A 21,007-nucleotide genomic window follows, 5' to 3' on the forward strand; every position below is an offset into this window, starting at 1 on the left:
AGGAGCCTAACATGTAGGATGAATAGCATAGAGTAAGCCAAGGCTTCAGTTTCTTGGCAATTATATTTTTAATGTGTTAGGTTTTTATTCCCCCTCTAGCCTATTATTATGGGAAGAGGAAAAAAATCATTAAGCCACCAATTGGGGAAAACAACAACTTGAAGAGTGGACACATCAAGCCTGCAAGGCGCAGAAAAAGACGGAAATCCATTTTTGTGCAGAAGAAGAGGAGGTCATCGACTGCTGATTTTAACACTGCAGGGTCTGCAGAGGTACATGCAGGAGTTGGCTCTTTCACTATGTTTTAAAGCATCCTGTAGTGTATGGCATTGACTTTAAAAAACATACATTTTCAAATGAGCACCTTGATGCTTTCTTCTGTCTTGCTGCTTCCATAAACCTCCCTCTTAAGACTCTGCCTTGCTGTGTTGCCAGCAAAAAATGTGACAGTGGTTAGGCATCTCTTGTGCTGAGAACACTGCCTGCCTTGTGGACTGATACAGCCTTACTGATTCCTTGTGCTTCCTTGTCTGTCTGAGGCCACTCTTTTGGGCAGAGATGGGCTTTTTGTTTGCACAGCCCCTTGCACAGTGGGGTGTCCCAGTCCATGATTAAGGCTGCTAGGTGCTATGGCAATACACATAGCAAGAAACTATAAACGGAGAGTGCAGGGGTGTAGGCTGTAGCCGTGTTGGTCTAAGGACACAGGCAGACAAGGTTCTTTGGGTGAATCTGATATCTTTTATTAGACCAACTTAAATAGTTGGAAAACAACTTCCTTAGCCTGACGAAGGGTTGTTGAACCCGAAAGCTTGCTTAATAATTGTTTTCCAACTATTTAAGTTGGTCTAATAAAAGATATCAGATTCACCCAAAGAACCTCGTCTCTAAATGGAGAGTGGACGTTTATAGGTTGCTCTGGAGGCAGCATGAGTTCTAGTGCTCTCCTAATTAATTGTCATTTAGTTTAATATCTAAAGATACTCTAGGAGCTTTGAGACAAAGTTCCCGTGCTACACATTGTGCCATCCAAAGTCTCATTCCTTCAGAGACGTAAACGTTGTCTGTGCACCAACTTTCACTGGTTTAGTTTAACTGCTCTGATGTGGCCACTCATTTTGATTTCATTTGGGCTTGGGTTAATTTAAATCTGTTTCTAACTGACTTAAGCCAGCCCAAGTAAACCTCTTAGAAGCCGAAATGAGAGCATCACCCAGGCCTTTGAACAGATTTGACTAAGTCAGTTGTAAATCATGCTTTGACTCAAAGCCATGTGACACAGCACGAGGATAAGATCTTATGAACATGCTCAACTTTAGACATAGGTAGCCTCTTTGAACTCAGGGGGACCATGTGTATGAGTCAAACTTAGCTCATATACAAGGTCTTATCTACAGGTAAGAGTTTGGGGGCATAACGGTGTCAGGTAGGGTGTCTCGAAGCTTTTCACACCCTACCTGACACAAGGAACTACAAAGCGAATTCTCGCCCACCCCATGGCCATCTGTTTTAACTCAATTGTTCAGCCAGATGCAGGAATACCTGGGTGAAAGCCTATGTGCTGGATTATAGAGGAGCTCAGACAGCTGCTTGTAATGCTAATTATGTTAGGAATGGCAAAGATCATCAGCACGTGCTGAAACTCTTTGCTGAAGCCGAGAGAAGGTCAAAACAAAACAGAACACCAAAAATGCAGGACTCGTCAGTTTCATTTTTTCTAATCAGTTTCACTTTCCAGGTCTCCTGCCCCTGTGCGGTGCTGCAGGGCTCGAGGTGCGCTCGCTGGGAAGGAACGTTCGTATCAAAACAAGAGATGGTTTTAATTGATACGAGAGTGGAAAAAATTGTTTCCCTATAAAGTGTTGTAACAGAACCTAAATATGGGGCTCAAGTGACATGCCACTGTGATAAACATGGTGTAACTCAGTTGAAGCTACCGGTGTGACTCACTATTGAACTTGATGGGCGAATAGAAGTTGATCTGATGTCTTTTAATGTGCAGAAGGAAATGTGTAGTTGTGTTCAGTCCTGTGTCACAGTGATGTTTCTGTACCTATGCCACCATAGGAAAGTGAAGAGGAGGAGCCAGATGCTATGGAAGATGAGACAGGGAGTGAAGAAACCAGCTCAGAACTACGGGATGACCAGACAGACACCTCCTCGGCCGAGGTCCCGTCAGCCAGACCGAGGAGAGCCATGACATTACGAAGCAGCACCGAGTCGGACAGGCCTCCTCCCATTGAGAGAGCGAGAAGGAGCCGGAAAACACCGTCTCTCTCATACAGTGAACAGGAGAAGTGCACTCAAGTCAAGGAAGTGAGTCTTCTAGCAAACTACTTCGTTCCCATTTTAACAGCAGTATTTTTTTCCGTTGACATGACCTTAGGTGTTGAGTGCTAGCCATCTGAAGAGAGCACTACATGCTTCACAGATGAGTAGTTTTGAGTGTAGTGCCCTTTTCTTTACAAATGCTTTGGGTCTTGCAGGAAATAAAGCAAGAGGAGGAAGAAAAACTCATTCTGGACAGCAACCCATTGGAGTGGACAGTGACTGACGTGGTGAGGTTTATCAAACTGACAGACTGCGCTCCCCTAGCCAAGATATTTCAGGAACAGGTAGACTGCTTCACCTTGCTATTTTTTTTTTAGTGGCAGCTGGGTATTCGCATGCTTATTCACATCACACGAGTCTGTGAAATAGAGGAAGACTTGCATCTTTCCTGTTCATTAAGGGTAAAATTCATCCTTCAGCAGGGCATCAGTGTGAGGCCCAGACACCACCATTTACATCCTATGTAAGTCCTTAACAGGAGGCTTACGTGGCACTTAGTTGGTACAGGGTCATGTACTGGCCCCTCTGCACAAGGGGGTATTATTTCACCCTAATGAGATTATAGCTCTGGACCAGGAAACAAAAGATCTAGGTTCCCGTCTGAGCTCTGTCACTGAGGGCATGCACAGAAAAAATGCTTATGCCACTGTGAAAGACAGCCCAATGAATGAATAAAACTGGGTAAACTACCGCGGTTTAACTTCACTTACAACATATTAGGAGGGGACAGTTGGAAACAAAGGTGAGTTTCCTGAAAAGGTATTTAGGCACCTGCTTCCACTGTAAGCAGTGGGAGTCAGGTGTTTAAGTGCCTTGGAGAATCTGGCCCCTAATTCTTTTGGAGCCATGGAAAGTGTCCCCATTTCAGAAGGTGCCAAGTGCTTCCAATTAAGACAAAGCAGCATGCAGGAGCTCAGCATTTCTGGAGATCAAACAAATAGTGCCTTTCATCTCAAAGCAGCATGGGCACTTATAATTATAAGTAATCAGTCATTTCTCCACTAATAACATTTACCACTATCCAGTTCAGAATGAAGGGGCATCACAAGGACATCAGTTATTAGCCAGCCAAGAACGTTGCCAGGACATGAAAGCTAAGACTCTGACTCTTACCAAAAATATTGTGGGATCTTTAATCAGCCAAAGCCATCAATGTTTTGGCCTTGCTTATTACCTGCCATGCAGCTCCTGGTGCTCTCAGGCTACAGGTCGTTTCAAAGAGGGCACCCCCAAGTAGGATCTCCTAATCAGAGGAGCGCTTACCATGTGTATTGACTATGTTTAGGGAGTTCTTGAGGACTTGATTATGACATTAATGATTCTCATTGACACACTTTGATTCACCTGTTTTTCCTCATTATGATCATATCTCTCTTATTTATGTTTCAGTCTGTCTCTTTAAAGAATTGGTCTCCTAATTAACTAGTGGCACCAAGGAAGGAATATGGTGGAAACAGTCCAAAAGTCTCACACGTGGGATGTTGGGGTCCCTGCTCCTAAGAGTCAGGAACCCACATAGTTTGCATTCAGGGTGTCCGAGAGAACTCTGTAAAGAGCTGTAGAAACATCCCACGGGTGGCTTCAATCCAGACCAAGAAGCATGAGTTGTTATTATTGCTGGAATGAATTTTCATGCCGTCCTCACAGCTATTTGTGCTGTGGACAGGTGGCGACCGCACAAATAACACTGCTCTTAGCCACTGGAGAGACTCAGGACTGAATGGGGCATGATTTGAACTGGTGTATTACTTCTTCAAGGTCTCCCTTCCAGATTATGGGCCACAGCAGTGTAGATAAGGAGGAGGATGGCCCAGTGAGGCATATGCCCCAATTGAGGCATAAAGAGGCATTAGATCAGGCATGGGAAGGAGCTAAACTTAGAAATTCAGTCCTGCTCTAGGCTTTCAGCACTGGGCCATCCTCCTTGAGCTAGGGGGTTTACCGACCCTATCATCTCCTAGGGTCGGTAAACCCCCTAGCTCAAGGAGGATGGCCCAGTGCTGAAAGCCTAGAGCAGGACTGAATTTCTAAGTTTAGCTCCTTCCCATGCCTGATCTAATGCCTCTTTATGCCTCAATTCCTCCTCTGTAAAATAGTGGTAGTTGTGCTCCCCTCTCTTCCACCTCTGTCTATATAGAGTGTGAGTTGTCTGGAGCAGGGGCCTATGTGTCTGTAGCTCAGTCAAGCTCTTTTGGGGTCCCTAGGTGCTACTGAAACAAATACTAATTCAAGTGCCTGGTGCATGGCTGTCACCCCTTACAGTACTCCAGTGCTACTCAGAATGGCTGTCATCCAGTCTTAGATGCACCGAAGCCAAACCTCTTGTCCCTGCCCTTTCCTGCTCAGCCTTTCTCAACCAAAAGCAACAACATGTTATTTGTTTCCTCCCAGGACATTGATGGCCAGGCGCTTCTGCTGCTGACCCTGCCGACCGTGCAAGAATGCATGGAGCTGAAACTTGGCCCAGCCATCAAGTTGTGCCACCAGATTGAGCGAGTAAAAGTTGCTTTCTATGCACAATATGCCAACTGACTCTGCCGCTCCTTGCATTGCCTTCTGGGCTTTTCTCACTGGTTTTCAAACATTACAGCTCATTTGGGTTTTTCCCCGCCCTGCTCTCGTAAGCCTGTGGAAGCCGAAACACCGAGAAGCTCTCTGTAAAAAACAAAAAACCCCCCAAAACAATCTGAATGAGTAGTTCCAGTTTTGTGAAGCACATTGGTATATCGCTGGCATTTCTTCTTGGGAGCCTGTCCGCACATGCGATATTGTAGTGTAGCAAGGCTGTAAGAGAGCAGAAGGTTTGTCTTCTTTTTTTTTAGTAAAAGAGAAAATAAAACAAGTTTTCCTACAACCGGCAAACACATTCCATGGGGGATAACGTTCAAACATTCCCAGCTGATTATGGTGTGTCTAGGTCAATTTCTGGACATAAATGATCTCCGTCATGAACTGACACACTTCTTTCATATTGAAATGTGAGTGATCATTTTTAGTGATCCACGGTTTACTGCAGATTTGATCGTAATGATCAATGTGCTTTATTCAGGCCTGCAAAGAAAGCATTAGAGCCGTGATACGCCGTGTAATGTCTTAGCAAGCAGTTGATAAAGGGGAATCCCAGCTGTGCTCTCTATCAGAAAAAAATTCAGTGAACTTCAAGGGGTACAGCAAAAGGTAGTGCCCAGTAACGCTTCCCAAACCTGGTAGAGTTATGTACAATATTCTGATTTTCTCTGTGATTGGACCTGTACAGTTCTTCATTCTTGTAATGGAACATGCATGAAATATTTTATACTAAAGCCCATTCAATTATCTCCAAGTAACGTTAAAGGTCTAATGGTGGACGCCTACACAACAGGGAATTCAGGTGGAAGGATGAGATTTTGGAGTAAATGCTGATCTAGGCCGAACCTGGTTAAATCCATTGAAGGCAACTGAATCTCCTGGGTTGACTTTGGTGTAAAAAAGATCAGAAAATGTTCCGCAAAGGATCTGCATTGTTTTATACCAGCTGAGGATTTAGCCTAGCACACCCTTTTGTTCCTGAGCATACAAAGAGCCAGATTCACCAGATGCCCTGTGCTGCTGTCCCTGGTTAAACTGGATTTGCACTGTTTTGTGTCAATGGAGACATGCGAAGCATCCGAAAGGTACCGGGTAACCTGGCCCTGAGTGCCCATGTGGCCGTGTTAAAGAGCTGTGTGAAATGCATGGACTTTGGCTCAGCATGGCTCGTGATAGGAATAGGAACGAAGTCCATTGAAGTCAATGGTGTTATACCCTCCTAATAACTCTACCCCGAGCAAGAACAGAAGCTGAGTTTTATTTCGAAGATGAGTTTCAAGCGGAGCTCCCCAAAAAGGCAAACTCGGTGGTTGTGACTGAGTTTTTTTTTCCTAGCTTCAGAGGAAACCACGGACTTTTTTTTTGGTTGTTTTTGCATGGTTTCCTCTGAAACTATAAATAGGCCTGTGATCTGCAACTTCAGTGGACTCAGAGTTTTGGATTTGTTACAGAAATCTAGCGTAGCCTTGTCAGGATGCCAGGTCAGAGTCTCCAGGGACCCTTTCTAATGTGAGACGTGATTTTTTTACCCTGAATTCTACATGTCTTTGCTTTTGCCCAGTTAGCTCAGAGCTCGAATGTTACTTCAACAGAATCTGTTGGTTTCAATGCCTTTTTCTTACCCCCGCTTTTTAAAAAGCCATTTTGCTTGTGTTCACTCTCTCATTGCCCACTGACTTGGATCTGATAATCCTGCAGACTGGATGTGCTCAGCTAAACGACCGGGCATTCGCAGATTAGAGCTGGTTGGTTCTGCCATATCCATTTTCTTCTTGATGACTCTGTTAATTGTGTGAATTATTGGTGCTGTATAATGCTTCTGAAATACCCTTTACAGACTCTGGTGGACCAGAATTCACTTCGGAGAATACTTTATGCAAGGATCGATTCAGGGGACCATAAAGCTTTTCAAGGCATCTTTATAATGTGCCGCTATAATAACGGGTTGCCTGGTTGAGTCTGCTCCCAGTGAATTGCCTTCTTCTGACATTTGAATACAAATTCAATACGAGTTGCTGCAGGTTAGACCAGGTCCCACAATACTTCAGTTGGCTTCAGTAAAACTCGTATACTTCCTTTGTTCACAAGATCTTAGTAGTAAGATTTAAATGATCTTTATTTAAAGGAAGGGAATAAAGCGGCTGCTCCTGTGCTGAGGTTTTTGTTTCACCAGAAAACAAATGATTAAGGGTTAAGTTGTCCTTTGAGACAACGGGCAGTGGGTTTTGCATTGGGAATCCTATGGGGTGTTTAACAGCATGCTAAATCACTGCGGTTGTGCTGATGATTTTTGGTGAACCCTTCAAGATGCCAGTGAGTTTAAATGCCCACCTTCCCTTTTAAAATTTCCCCCAGAAAAGCTCAGCTTCTCTTCTCTAGTCCAGTGGACATCAGGGACATCATACTCTCCCTGGCAACTTCCACCCAGTCACTGTCCTAAATTAAAGCAGCTCACGTGTTGTTCATATATAGACACATATGTACATCTCCGAGACACTGTATGCTCTTGAAGAAACACTAGAATCGGCCCAGACACCGGGGCCCGGTAAGGGAAATGGAAAAGGTGCTGAGCATGTCTGCCTGGCCTGGAGGTGGCTGTGCCCTGATGCAGGTTCAGGTCTCTGCAGGGCAGATCCATCTGCCTTCTGCTCCTTTGACGCTCGCCGGATAATCTGGCCCAGGGGTCATCAAAGGAATTGAATGCATTTGTGGTTCCTGTTACTTTCTCAACATGGATAATCATTTTGGTGCCACCGAAATACTTGTGGAAGACTGAACTGGAGTGCACGTGGCTGCCTGCTTTATATTCGGGACCATCTCCAGGCTCAGTTTTGACGTAGCAAAGGGGGCACACAGCTTTGGGCAGTGATATGCAACCTTATGGAAATAACAAGCGGAGCTCTTACTGATTGTTTTTTCCTTCTATTAACAAGAATCAGAAAGGTTAATCATGTTTAAAACCACAGCTAGCAAAAAAAACAAAAAAACCCGCTTTGACTGTAGCTTATGCAGACTGTAAAGCTCTCCAGGCTTTTGCTCCCCCCTCCCTCTGTGTTTTTTTTTTTTTCTTCCTTTCTTTTTAAATATCCCTTCATTTATTTTTCTCTGTTCCTTTTGGAGAGCTGTGACCTCAAGTCTTTATTCTAAAATTACCTTGAATTGGCCTCAGTGGCAAATGCTTTATTATAGTGACACCTAAAATAGCGAGTGGGAAGGGATCAAAGAGATGCAGTCTGCTGTTCTAATTGCCTTCCAGAGAAGTAGCGCTGAATCTCCTACCCAATTTTTTTTATGTAAAAGAAAACTATGGCAGGCAGTTAAATTGAACAATGTGCTCACATTGTCACTTAAAGATTCAAGCCGAGATCAGAACGATCTGAATGCTCCTTCCGGTGCATAATCCCAGATCCAGAAAATTAACAAGATTTTAGAATAATGCATTTCTAAGGAGACATTTGAAACACAGAACTCATTAGGGTGAAATGCTGATATACTTTGCTACATAAAAAAAAAAAAAAAAAAAAGTAATCGGTAAAAAGAAGCATTTTTATCCTATGTGTATAGAGTCAAATTCAGAGCTGGGATAATAAGGAACAGATTCCCATCATATTCAGGAAGCTGCATCTTGTTATATCGCATCTGGATTTGGTCCTGAGAGTAGGGGCAAGATAAATGACGGTGTGTTTTCTTTGTCTCCAGGATGAAAAGGTTCAGGGTATGAAATTACTGTGGCCAAAGCTAGAACCATTGCTGATTACCAGCAAGGCTTTTCCTTCTGGCCAAGGAACAGGATGGTCATCTCTCTGCCGCAGTCCTTGGGGCCAACTCAGAGCTGGGATGGGAACCCCAGGGTACTTGTGCTGAATCGGTGCATTCAAGTCAGCACTGTGCTTGGCCCATTCAGGTAGACTAACAGCAGCTCTGCACCATTTTGGTGTCTCCTTGGAGGAATCCAGCTTCTGAGATGTAGGCCTGGAGCTCTATTTTGTGGAGTTTTACTAAGCTATTTAAAATGCTCTGCACCAGGCATGGCCGTGGTCCTGTGCTGCTATGCACCTATCTCCTTCCACCAACTTAGATCAACTATTAGAACTGGAAGGAGAAGTTTCCATCCCCTCAGGGTAAATCCAGCTCCCGTTTCCCTCCACTATCAACCAGGTGAGAACCTGTCCTCCTCCTCTCCTATACACTTCCTTGCTCCAGAATGAGATTTCTTCCTCTTGATCTCTCCATATTCCAAGCATTTCCCACATGCTGCCCACCATCCATCACCTGGGCACGCACTTTTCACCATTCAGCTTGTTAGCTGTAAGCAAACACTGGCCACTGTCACCTCTGATGGGCATCATGGCTTTCAAGCACTGATGTCTGGTTCCGGGAGCTGAATTTGAGCTTTATTAGACAGGTACTGGTGCCTGAAGGACTCCCCCAGCAAGCTGCAAACTACCTCCTGAGGGTGCTGAATGCTCACTGAAATCAATGGAAATTGGTGGCATTCAGTCTTTCTAGTGAGGATCATTCCAGGACTGGGCTCTCATTGAGATGGTGTCGGACATGCCGTGATACTGTCTGCAATGTACTGTCAAGACGCTGATGCGCAAAGGTATTTAGGATTAACAAAAACGCCAAAGCAAGTACAGCCAGGGGAGAGAGGCACCAAACTCGCATGACATCTGTCTCATTGCAATTTGCATTTATTCTGAAACGACTTTGGATCCGAAAGTCAGCAAACCTGACACAAGCTCTTTCAAAGCCAGCTGGCCCCGTCAGTCAGTATTTACTCACCGAAAAAGCAAGCCTTGTTGTTTTCTGAGCCTTTTCATTTTGGAGCTCCAGGTCTACAGCACTTCAGTTAAAAAAAAAAAAAAAAAAAAGTCAGGTCACTTACCATTATAATTTCCTGGAGTTCAGAAATGTCAGGGCATTTCAAATGTTCTTTGTTTCTCAAGGCAGCGAGCTCGGAAAAAAATGTGGAGCGTGTTTTTCTTTGCAGGTAAAACTCAAGTGCTGAAGGAAAAGGAAACGCACACTAGTACTGAGTGCCATAAAAGCCAGCTTTATTATGTGTGGGTTAAAGTAGCCTCAAGATCTCCATTTTAGGGCTGCATAGTGCAAAGCTTGGTCTCATACATCTATTTCCCCAAGCCAAGAAATATGCTTTCCATGATCAGCAAAATGCCTTAAGCACTAGGATTTGATATGATTTTTTTTAATATAGAGCAATGGATTTTTTTTAAATTCATATTCACCCTTTTTTTTCCATATCATTCAACAAAGTAGCTGCCCTACTAGAAAAGGAGTTTTTGTTCTTCACAAAGGACTTGGTTCAAAGCCAGATAAAATCAGTGGAAAGAATGGGCTTTGGAAACAGGTGAATTTCTTCTGTCATTTAGAAGATATTAATTAACACAAGGATTAAAGACTGGATTCTCAGCATTGGCCTTTGCAGTCCTTAAATTTCACCTCTCCTGCAGGAGACGTGTTTTTGGGTTTTGTAGGGACTTAGTGCCATTCAGCAGAGCACACGGTGCAGGAGAAGCAAAATGTTACCATTGCACTGCTGCATAAGAAAGCCTCCATGGTTTATCCTTTACACAATTCATTCCCATCTTGCACTTAAAATGTCAGTAACATCTCACACCACATAGATGAAACTCCCAAAAGTGTAGCCCACAGTTCAGCATGCTCCTCTCATGCTCTTATACCCCTCCTTGTGCTAGTTTCCAGTCCGCTCATTTAACAGAGGCATACGTTGACTTATCACTTCCTCCTGGACTGATGCTCTATATATGCAGGTGTTCAGGGCTTGATCTAGCCTCCAGTGGTGATGCTGCACCATGTCCCAGTAAAGTCAGTGGGAGGACAGGGCATGTAAGGAATATGCAACCACACTTTTGATATTTCACTGCAAAATCTGTAGTTCGCATTGGGTCCTCCCTAAGCCCAAGCTGCCACTGAAGTCAGTGGGAGCTTCGCTTGAGCAGAACCCCAATTCATAGCAACCCGTTCTGCTTCTGCATGTAGGTGAAATCGGCCTCCGTGGTAGCATCCCCTGCGGCTGTTCTACTTGTATATGGTGTGGAAGTTAGCAGAGTACCAGGGGGGAAGCTAGTAGTGGAGCTGTCCCCACCTCTGCCCAGTTATTTCTGCATCCGTACCCAAGTGGAAAGTTAGTGGCGCTCCTGCTCAGTGGTTATCTGTTACAGATAGAGCCACAGCTTCATGTTTCCACTTATCCCTCCATGACCCTCAAGGCTATATATGGAAGGCTGGAGGAAGACTTCAGGGAAGAGGAAGAAAAAGGGTTTAGGTAGAGCTGGCATTGGATAGAGGAGGTGTTTTAATTGATGTCAAATCCCTAGAGCTCTGACAGGTGCCAGATGGAAGGAGAAGATGAAGCAGACCTGCGCTCAGGGTTAGGCCCTCTGTCCGTGGTTTCCAGATGCAGGCAGGTCCAAGTTTTCTCCACGGCAGCAGAGACTCGCTCCAATGACAGCATACCCGGAGGTCCTCTGGATGGATGGGAGTAGGGGCTGCGGATGATTTTGTTCTTCCGTCCGTAGAAGTGAGGTCCCAATTCCTGTGGATCCCCTGGCTTGGAGGGGCCAGGCCAACCCTCCTCTTTGCACCCTCTTGGCCTAAAGGGATGCTGCTTAGGGAATACCACGAGAGGGTTTTCTGGCCTCCGATGGGATAGCATGATCTGGCTCAGGGTAAGGATTTCTAGATCAGCAAAATGCATATGCACAGGTTTTGAAACCTGAGTAGGTGCCCAACTCTTACTGAAATCGAGCCCAAAGGAGTCGATCCAATTGCTGTTTAAGTCAATAGCAAAAGTCCCATTGGCTTAGACATTGAATGAGGGCCTTAAGAATGCATTTAAAGCAACTGAGTACTCCCAAGGAAACCAACGGGAGGATGTGCATGCCTTTAATGTTAGGAATAATCTTGCTGGGTGAGCTCATAATGTGCACTAGATCTTGGAATATTTTCCTGCTTTGCATAGATCTACTGCTAGAAAAATGACTGTGCAGATGGTTGAGAACTGTCCCTAGTGAGACTATGAGCAGGATTACTAATCCTCCCAAGCATTGGACTGGATCTCTGGTTAGACAATTGGCTAGAGGCAACTCTCAGGATGATCCTTGATGGAATCAACTTTTCCTTTAGCAAAATGGGAAAGGGATCAGAAAAAAAATTCTCATTTATATCCCCCCCTGGCAACTCTTATAACAGCTATAATACTGAGAAGTAGGATGACAGCCAGCCTCATAAACCATTCATAGTGGCATATGTTGGAAGTCTTTGGACCACTTTGCATTCCAGTTTGTATCAAAGAAGCAGTTCAGATCTTGTGTGTGTGTGTATATATATATATATATATACCCCCTTTTGATGTGCTACAGGAAAAAACAAAACAAAATGCTGGTGTTTTTACTTTTTAAAACTCACAGGGCAAAGGGCATGTTATTAGTTTGCTGTAAGATTATATTCTGTATATATGTTTTCATGTAAATAAATGAAAATCTATATTCAGAGTTATATTTTAATTTTTATTCAAAAATGAAATCCCCTTTTTACTTGAAGAATTGTAAGCCACATTGTTAATAAAGGAATAATAAATTATGGCTTTCCTGCCTGGCTGGTGTTTTGTTTGCATGTGTGAGATTGTACCTTGATGCACTCTGGTTTTTTTCTGGAGGAAGGAGCACAAGACGATAGTGGCTTGAATTTCATGCTGGTGCAAATGGTAGTTTAGCTCCATTCTGAATGATGCCAGGTGAGGATTGGGCCCAGCCTTTATATCATGCCCCCAAAAGGAGTTTTGCTCTTCTAAGAGGTAAGGTCCCTGCCCTTAATGCACGGTATAAAATTACAGACCTGTAAGGCAGGTGTTTCTGTCTTGTCCAAGCTGTTCAGAAGGGAGATGCCTACCTGGACCAAGCCCCCTAATCAATTCATAGCCATGACTTCAATACAAAGCACAGCAGCCCATGGTCACTCTTGAACATCAATGCTGGTAGCAACTTTTTGCTCACAGCTGAGAAGTTACAGCACTTGCCCAGGAAGGAGATGCCCCACATTTGAGGGACCTTTAGCCTGAGGTGCTCACTCCGCAGGAGAATGGTGTAAACGCTAGTTGGAGTCTGGTTTTGCTTAAATGATGCCCATCTGATATCAAGCACGAAGAGGCTAGAGAGACCATGATGGGGCGTGATGTGTAGTTCAGTGAGGAGGGCACTCAGGTGCATAGGCGACCTTGGCTTGTGGTCCCTGCTGCCAGGACTCTTGGTGTTTTACCTCTGACAGGCATTGATTAAAAACAAAGAACTATAGACGAGGGGAGGGGGAGGGGGGAACTGGCTCAAAACCAGTAGGCTGTGCAGCCACATTTCTTCTTGCCTCTTCTCCCCCAGGCCCTGTAAATCTTACGCTCTGGGCTGCTTAGTGACCCAGGTTAAAGCAGAAGGTATGTCTAGGGTCCCACTGAGCCCAGCCTAGTTGCCTAGTGGTTAGCATGCCATCTCTGGAAGCAGGGGGTGTGGGTTGGACTCCTCTCTAAGGACCCAATCTGGGTCTACAACCCAGTCATGTCTCTGACTTCTGCATAGGTCCCTAACCTCTTGCCTGCTGGATGGAAAGGGGGCATTTCTTCTTCTTCGTCCTCCTCTGATGGCCTTGTTTGTTTGGAGCTGCAGGTGGGCTCTGTGTCAAACAACGGCTAGGTCTAAATTCCACCTGCTCAGATGCCTTTGCAGTCACTTTGGATGTGACCCTCAGTCAGTAGGCATTTACAGATGTTTAACCCAAAAAGTCTATGTCTTGAGCAATACCTGGAAGCCTTTGCCAAAACCATAGACCAACAACTGTAGTCAAGTTGTCTGTCAACATGTAGTCAACATAGTTAACATGAGAACCCGGGAATGCCAAACCCATGAATACATCTTTTTAAAGATCCATTGCTAGTTTGCTATTCATGGACTCATTTAGAAACCTCTTCTAGAGGGTACCTGATTAGCCTGCTCAAAATGACTGGATGCAGGGAAAAACCCTGAATTGTTTGTCATTAGCCAAGGTGTTCATTTTGGACATGCTCCAACATGAAAATGGCATGGCTTACCGCAGCAAGACTAGAAGAAAGGGCACTGTCCTCCTTAAGTGCAAGACAGCAATCCTGGACGTAGGTGCCATCTTTTACAGCTAGGGCCAGATGAGGTGGCATCAACTTTTAAAGAACAAACCAAAGATGCCAGTAACAGTTCTTCAGTTGCAGATGTTGAGATATTTGTGTTTTTTACGGAGAAGGAAGGATAGGCTGGAATTTGTAGCCAAAGCCCAAACCAGGCATTCTTTTGTGCTTTTGCTTACCTACATATATAAATACTTGCTGTTAATCTAAGTATATCATCTAGGTTGGTTAACGAAGCATACAAGTGTATAGCACTTTATGCACAATGCTTCATTCTTTTCCGTGACTGGCACATACCTGGAGGAAGAAAAAAAAAACCCCCTGGCCCATAAATGTATATACCCTTGATATGGGCCTATAAAGGAATTAAACAAGATGGGAAAATTAAAGTGCCCACAAAGATGAGTGATGCAGTGCTACACAGCAAGTGACTGATACTCTTTGGGCAGTAGAAACAACTCGCTTGACTTAGGTGGGTTTTGAATCGGGTCTTATGTCAGATGGCAAAATGAGTTCCTTTTAGTTAAGGCACCAAGTCTCTAATTTTGCCACTGACTCTATGACTTTGGTTATATTGATTCCTCTCTTTTTGCTTCAACTGTCCTAAACTGGTAGCAATACATACCAGCCTAACACTGGAGCTGCGAGGATAAATTCATTGAAGTGCCTGAGAAATGGCCAGCGACACTCAGAGGAAGTCCCTAATCCTTTCCTCCTCACCTCATCATAGTCCACCTGCATTGCATCGTGGATACAGAAGAGGAAGGCAAGCAGAATTGTATACAAGTGATTCCCCTTCTCCATGAGCACAGTACTTATTTAATTGGTTCATAAAGATTGGACATATTTTAGCAAAAGAAAATAAACACGTAGAATAACAGATTTCTTTAGGTGATTGATCAGAGCAAAAAATCCATCAAGGATTTTGGCATTTCAGCCCATCTGATGTTCTGAAGTACAATGCTTAGCATATGCATATAACTGACCTGCCTACGTGATTGTAAAACTAAAGCATCGGGCCAACGGATGATGACATGCTTTGACGTACGGCTTGCAATGCCATTATTGTCATCATTGAAGGATGATGTATAGAACAGCCAGGATTTATATAAGGAAATAATGTGGAGAGATCTTGATGGCAGCATAAAACCTAAAAAGTGAAAGCTTGAATGCTTTATGATATCACCAGAACTCAGGGGTGAAAATAAATCTGTGTGATTCCCTGAAGCTTGTCTCTTCGTGTTTATAAAATAATGCAAAATGTTGACACTGTTTTTAAGGCTCCAGTCACAGCGAGGCTAAGAAATTCTCGAGAATAAGCTGCTCTTTAGGATGTTTAACAGTTGCGATGCAAAGAGACTTGAGTTAATATTAGCCAATAGCCTAATAGAGCTCTTTGAAAATAACCTACAATTCATGGACTGCAGTTGTCATCTTTGATGGCCCTGGGAGAACAACATCACCATCCTGAGTCCTGCTATCACAGGCCATGAATTTGAAAAGTAGTCTCTAGTTTTTATGGTTGCAGTTATTCACGCACAATTAGTGCTAGGCAAAAATGCTAGCAGGAGATGTCTCAATACCCCAGATGATTTGTGGGTGTCATTAGGCACCTAGACATCTAAATGGCAACGTTTGCAGGAGTAGGGAGCGTAGGGACTTTGCAAAGTCATCTGCAGGCATGAAATAGCGCCCACAAAGATAGAAGTAGAGTGAAGGTTTGATGGACTTCCAGTTTTCTGAGAGCAGGGGCTGTATTTTTTTGTTCTGGGTTTGTACCGCCTCTAGCATCATGGAGTCCTCGTTCATGCTTGGGGCTTGGAAGCAGTACCACAATACCAATAAATAATCATTTCAAACCCAGTATTACATAATCATTTAAACCCAGTATTACAATACCAATAAATACTAATTAAAACTAGTATTACAATAGCAATAAATAATCTTTTAAAATTTACCATGTCAGCGAAGCTCAGTTACTACCAAAGTCTATACCACCTCTGTTAAAAATGAATGGGTGTCTTTCCTTGTATCTTATAAAGGGAGTTGGCTCAGGCAATCAACTCCTGAAGAGAGGAGAAGAAAAAGAGAGGACTTCCTGATGGCAGGAAGCAAGGTTGAAACTGAGACCTGCCTCCTAGCAGGTCAGGCCAATATGTAGCTTCACGCACTGTTATTTCTTAAACTTAATCCACCATAATAAAAAAGTGTAATAAAAAAGTGGTTTTGTGTTTGTTTCTCTCCTGGGAATGAGGCTGTTATTGTGCGGGCAGTTGGAGGGTTGGCTTTTTTTTATCTAATTCCTTTAATAAAGGACAGTGTTGTGTTTTCCATTTCCAATCCTATGTGTCTTTTTAGTCCATTGTGAAACACAGACCAGAATATCAACGCTCTGCATTTTCGTAGATCGTTTTTTTAAATCTGGTGTTGAATTAAATAAAGGGCTTAATGTTCAAAGTGGCACTTGGGGAGTTACTTGCAAAAATTCTGTTATTGCTGTTAATGGGATTTGTATAGATTGCTTTGAAGATGAGCCCCTTAACGTTGAATCGGAAAAGACATTCTAAATTGCAACTTATCCCACGCGCACATCTTTAATTTTCACTGATGCAGCATCATGACCGGAGGATGTAAGATAATGAAAGATACCTGCTTTCATACTGTTGAAAAGCAACACACAATGGGTTTAGACTTTTGCCACGGTTTGGATGAATGTCCAAAAATCAGGATATTGAGCTAAAACCTTAAAGGATAGGGTGGGTGATTTTTTTTTTTTCAAAATGTGGAAGTTGGATGAAATTTTAGTGAAGTTTCATGGATGAAATGTTCACAAAAAGATTCACAGGAGCCCAATTCAATTTTGAGGGGCCAACCGTAATGAGAACATCTTGGGCCTGGGAAAACCAAGCAGGAAACCTTAGTCCAAGTCTTGGAAGCCTTTACTCATCTGACACAGGCCACTTTCACAGGGGTTTTCATGGAGTTAGTCAGGGTATCAAGCCTAGTTTAGGGCATCAAACTTCAAGACAGACATGGACAAATTAGAAGGGATCCAGTGGAGAGGAACACAAAAGGCTGGAGGTTTAGGAAACATCCATCCTTGGAAGTTTTAAGAGCAGGGTAGACAAACCACTTGTCTAGGATAATTTAGACAGGGATGATCCCACCTTGAGAAGGGGCTTAGATTAGATGACTCCCTGAAGTCCCTTCCAGCCCTACTTTCCTATGATCCTAATAACAAGAGTCATCACTAGGTAGGCATTGTCAAACATGGAGCCCAATCCAAAACCCACTGAACTCAATTGGATCATGCCCTTTGCCTCAGAGTCACCCGTTTCTCATTTCCATAGGGAATGTACTTCAGTGATGAAGACACCGATGTAGATGGGGGACAAGAAATCCAATTAGAATATACGGTTCCTTTGCTTGATGCTTTACTTATCTTGAATATGGGAAGGCACATTTCTTTCCACGTTACTGCATCCCCTATGTTTTATCCTATGCCATAGATTATTAAAGTTGACAAAAGTTGTGCAAATTACAGTCTCTGGCATATTAATTGCCTGTTTCTAAGAGATTAATTATACAGCATCTCTTACATCTAAAGAAACAGACAGTGTATTATTTAATGATATCTCTTGTGGACAGGCCCACTAATCCTGAGTCTGGATGCAGGCTGCTGAAGTAGGTAATACCAGGATCGTTCCAGAGTAAAGCTGTTGTTACTTAGGTCACAATGTGGCCTTACATGTGTTGCTGAGAATCCTCCAGGTAGATTGTTTTGTTTGCTATCAAGTTTTCGGTCATAATTTTTCACATTTTTTTTTTTTAATCTTGATTTTTTCCCCCCCCCCAACAAGAATTCCAAGTTTGTGAAAAATGTTGATATTTTTCCTCTCAAAAAAGTCCATTCTTTAACCTGCTGAGTTTCTATTTGGCCAAGTGCTTGGGGGCAGTTCTGCAAAGAGACTTGGGGACTTAAAGTGCCCTTTAGGAGCCCAAGGGGGAGCCTAAGGGGGGATGGAAGTGGCCATCCGGGCACGGAAACTGCTTGTTATGTCTCTGCTATTTGGCTACCTGAAAGTCTGTCAGCCCCTGGAGGCAAAAAGCAAGGTAGAATTGCATCTTGTAGATTAACCATTTCAGAGAGAGAGAAGCTTTTGCAAGCGGCAGGCACTTTGTCAGATTCTTGTACCTCTGAGAACAGACCGACAAATAATTACAGTGAGTGAATCAGGGGTGGAGACACATCGGCAGCACCAAAGAAGTTGTCCATGAGTCTGTCCTATGGGCAGAGGCAGGACTTTGTAAGGGCGCGTGCAGGAGCAGTGAACTGCCCTGCAAGCGTAGCTGCATCCCTTGCTCCATGTACCCCGCCCCCAACACGCATAGCAGAGAGGGCAGACCGCTTCACAGGAGCTCAGCTAGGCATTGTTTTAAAGTCCTTCAAGCATGTGAAAAACTTCTCTTCCATGCTCAGTAGCATGTTCCTTCCTTGCCCCTTCTGCCCCCTGCTCTTTGCTGTTGCTGCCACTGTCCCCAGCTGATCTGAAGGTGGGAGAGGTGCTCTAGAGCAGCTCCTGCCCGCTCGAACCAGGCTTGACCAGAGACCGTGGCAGCAGTGGGCAGGTTCCCTTCCCCTGCATCTGCTTCTGGGCTGGAAAGGAACACCTAGGGGACTGGGCTGAGAGGAGCTGCTGCTGTGCCCAGCTGAGCCTAGGTCTGCATGGTGGGGGAGGAAAGGGGAGGGGAGGGGACATGCCGCTAGGAAGAGGGAAAGGGGAGAAGGGAATTCTTTCTTGCTTTGGGGACTTAAATAAAGTCCCCGGCTGCTGCTCCTACAATGTGGTTGATCGAAAGAGAGGTTTATTCATGCCACTGCATCCGCCCCAGATCCACCCTGGTCTGCTCTTATAGCAGTATCTGTCCCTGACCGTTCCATCGCACTGCTTTATCCCTATCCCTTTTATCCTTTCAAGTCCTGCCCCAGTAACTCTAGCTCCTCCATTTTGTGTCCCCGGCTCCTTGTATTAGCATGCAAACATGCAAGCTGTTTTGTACCAACCACTACCAATTTCTCAAATAGTTTTTACCAACTGCATCACCTACCTGACTGCTGCTATCATCAATATTAGCTCTTCTTCCTTCATGTTCATCCTCCCACCCTTTGATATTCCTTTATTAGTGTACTTACCTCTTCTGGTGCACAAAAGCCAGATACTGAGGCATCTAAAGTGGCTGATTGGTGCCTAATGGGATTTCCAAAGATACCCACATATCATATGCTAGCTGTATCTTTAGACACTTAATTACCTTTAAGTCTGGTCCTAACATAGCGCCAGAGGGCACCTATACATGAGTGCAGAGGCTGCTCCGACATGCTGGAATTCCAGTGCATCGGAGAAGATTTGATTAATTAAGTCTGCTGGAGCATGGCAATTATTATGTTCCAGCAGCCTCCTGCATCTCGTGTATCAGTGTCCCTGAGCCTAAAAATGGCAGCAGGGGCAGTTGAACTAAAGCTTGTTGAACAAGCTTTAGCTCAAGCACCCCCGTCACCATTTTTAAGCAGGGGGGATGCTGATATACAAGGCGTTTCATAGTTTCATAGTAGTTTGGGGTCAGAAGGGACCTGAATAGATCACCTAGTCTAACCCCCCACCACTGGTTGGAGCACATACTGGGATCACATGACCCCAGACAGGTGTTCATCCAACCTCTTTTTTAATTTACCCAAGGTAGGAGCGAGGACCACTTCCCGAGGAAGTTGGTTCCAGATCCTAGCTACCCTGACAGTGAATAGCGCCTCCTAATCTCTAACCTGAACCTATTCTCCAGCAGCTTCTGGCCATTGTTCCTCGTCACCCCAGGTGCTGCTGGGGGGAATAGGACCCTTCCTATTTGCTGCTGATCTCCCCTAACGAGTTTGTAGACAACCACCAAATCCCCCGTCAGCCTCCGCTTGCTAAGGCTGAACAGGTTCAGGTCCCTCAGCCTCTCCTCATAGGGCCTGACCTTTTGCCCTCCAACCAAGCGGGTGGCCCTCCTCTGAACCCTCTCAAGGCAGGCCACATCCTTCTTAAAGTGCGGTGCCCAGAACTGGACGCAGTACTCCTACAGCTGCTCTAATTAAAGCACTCCCACTTCCGGAGCGCATGTAAAAGTGCCCAGAGTTTTTAAGGCACTAGAAAAAAGCAACTGGACAAGGCACTTACATTGTCTCCCTTTTCCAGCAGGATCCAGGGAGAAGAAATAACTGCTAAGCTCTGTCTCTTTAAACCACCCTGTCTTTCATTAATCTCTGCAAGGCTTGGAAGTGTTGTAGAGAATGCAGTGGCATTGCCCTCAACTCTTTGTTTTCCTCCATTGAGAATGGGTGGAAAGCAATACATTGTTCATAGGCAACAAACTGTTGGGGCCAAGCCTTTCTGTGCTGTCTCCTAACTTAGGAGACTATAATTGGAGATAAGAGGAAGGAAGCTTCTTTGGAAGTTCTTGATGTGGCCAAACAGGATATGAACTTTTGTTCTTATTCGTTATTATTGCTGATATACTGAAGATGCTACTTAGTTCTTAGTGGGCGTGTCAACATGAGACATTTCCTGTAGAGCTGACTAATTAGCTCTGCAGTCAAGCATCAGCATCTACACATGCGACGCTTTTAGGCCGGAGTAAATTAATTAACTCTGCCATAGGATAGTACCGCCCAACACAAGTACTAACTTATGGTGGAGTTATTTAGTGTGCTGCAATGCACATGTAGATGCTGACCCTGACTGGCTGGGGCGGAAGTGTGCTACAAGGTAGGGCTGCCTGCCAGCACATGCCTAGCCAGCATCCCTGCAGCACTTTGAGCTGGGTTGGAGCACCCTCAGGACATCCTGCCAGATGGGGCTGCTCTGCCCTGACTCCACATGC

The 21,007-nt window shown here is 44.4% G+C and overlaps 1 protein-coding gene across 1 annotated transcript in view; it reads left to right on the forward strand.

Annotated features, from left to right (window-relative positions):
- SFMBT2 (Scm like with four mbt domains 2) overlaps positions 1–9,717 on the forward strand; it is a 161,715-nt gene extending 151,998 nt beyond the window's left edge. Inside the window, exons 18-21 of the mRNA XM_006016323.3 lie at positions 100–272; positions 2,068–2,316; positions 2,487–2,615; positions 4,723–9,717. Coding sequence (XP_006016385.1) covers positions 100–272; positions 2,068–2,316; positions 2,487–2,615; positions 4,723–4,863 — 692 coding nt within the window. The 3' untranslated portion in view covers positions 4,864–9,717. The remainder of the gene's footprint in view (positions 1–99; positions 273–2,067; positions 2,317–2,486; positions 2,616–4,722) is intronic.
- The last annotated feature ends 11,290 nt before the right edge of the window (positions 9,718–21,007 follow it).

Source organism: Alligator sinensis, unplaced genomic scaffold (assembly GCF_000455745.1).
Source record: "Alligator sinensis unplaced genomic scaffold, ASM45574v1 scaffold268_1, whole genome shotgun sequence".
Classification (NCBI taxonomy): Eukaryota; Metazoa; Chordata; order Crocodylia; family Alligatoridae; genus Alligator; species Alligator sinensis.